This window comes from Mesitornis unicolor, unplaced genomic scaffold (genome assembly GCF_000695765.1).
Source record: "Mesitornis unicolor isolate BGI_N332 unplaced genomic scaffold, ASM69576v1 scaffold31136, whole genome shotgun sequence".
NCBI lineage: Eukaryota > Metazoa > Chordata > Aves > Mesitornithiformes > Mesitornithidae > Mesitornis > Mesitornis unicolor.
Genome location: NW_010192179.1, coordinates 1 through 326, shown reverse-complemented (window position 1 = coordinate 326; position 326 = coordinate 1). Strand labels below are relative to the sequence as shown.

General features: G+C 28.5%; 1 protein-coding gene across 1 annotated transcript in view; it reads right to left on the bottom strand.

The window, feature by feature from the left end:
- The window catches only part of LOC104542629 (methylcrotonoyl-CoA carboxylase beta chain, mitochondrial-like), a gene marked incomplete at both ends in the record, with an annotated part of 7,512 nt that extends 7,425 nt beyond the window's left edge, over positions 1-87 (bottom strand). The window contains 2 exon segments of the mRNA XM_010186998.1: positions 1-4; positions 6-87. The exon segment at positions 1-4 is cut by the window's left edge and continues 39 nt beyond it. Coding sequence (XP_010185300.1) covers positions 1-4; positions 6-87 — 86 coding nt within the window.
- Between the last annotated feature and the right edge of the window lie 239 nt (positions 88-326).

Sequence of the window (326 nt, the reverse complement as noted above, 5' to 3'; positions counted from 1 at the left end):
TCGCTAGATGAAGTGCATGATTGTCATCCAAAGCGTAATGATCTGTTACACCAGATTTTCTGTATACAGAGAACAGCAATATGAAGGCTATAAAAAAAATAAAAATCTGACAACGAAAATTTAAGATTTTAAAAACTCTGAAGACTTTAAAAGTTCTGCATTTGTCTTTGAAATATAGATGCTACAATACAGACCTGCATGTTTTGCTGCGAAATTATTTTCAAAATGAAACCCACATCCAAACTTTTATTTGAAACAGTACATTCAAGTTACCAGACATGACATAAAATAGCAACTAAAAATAAAATAAAATAAAATAAAATAAA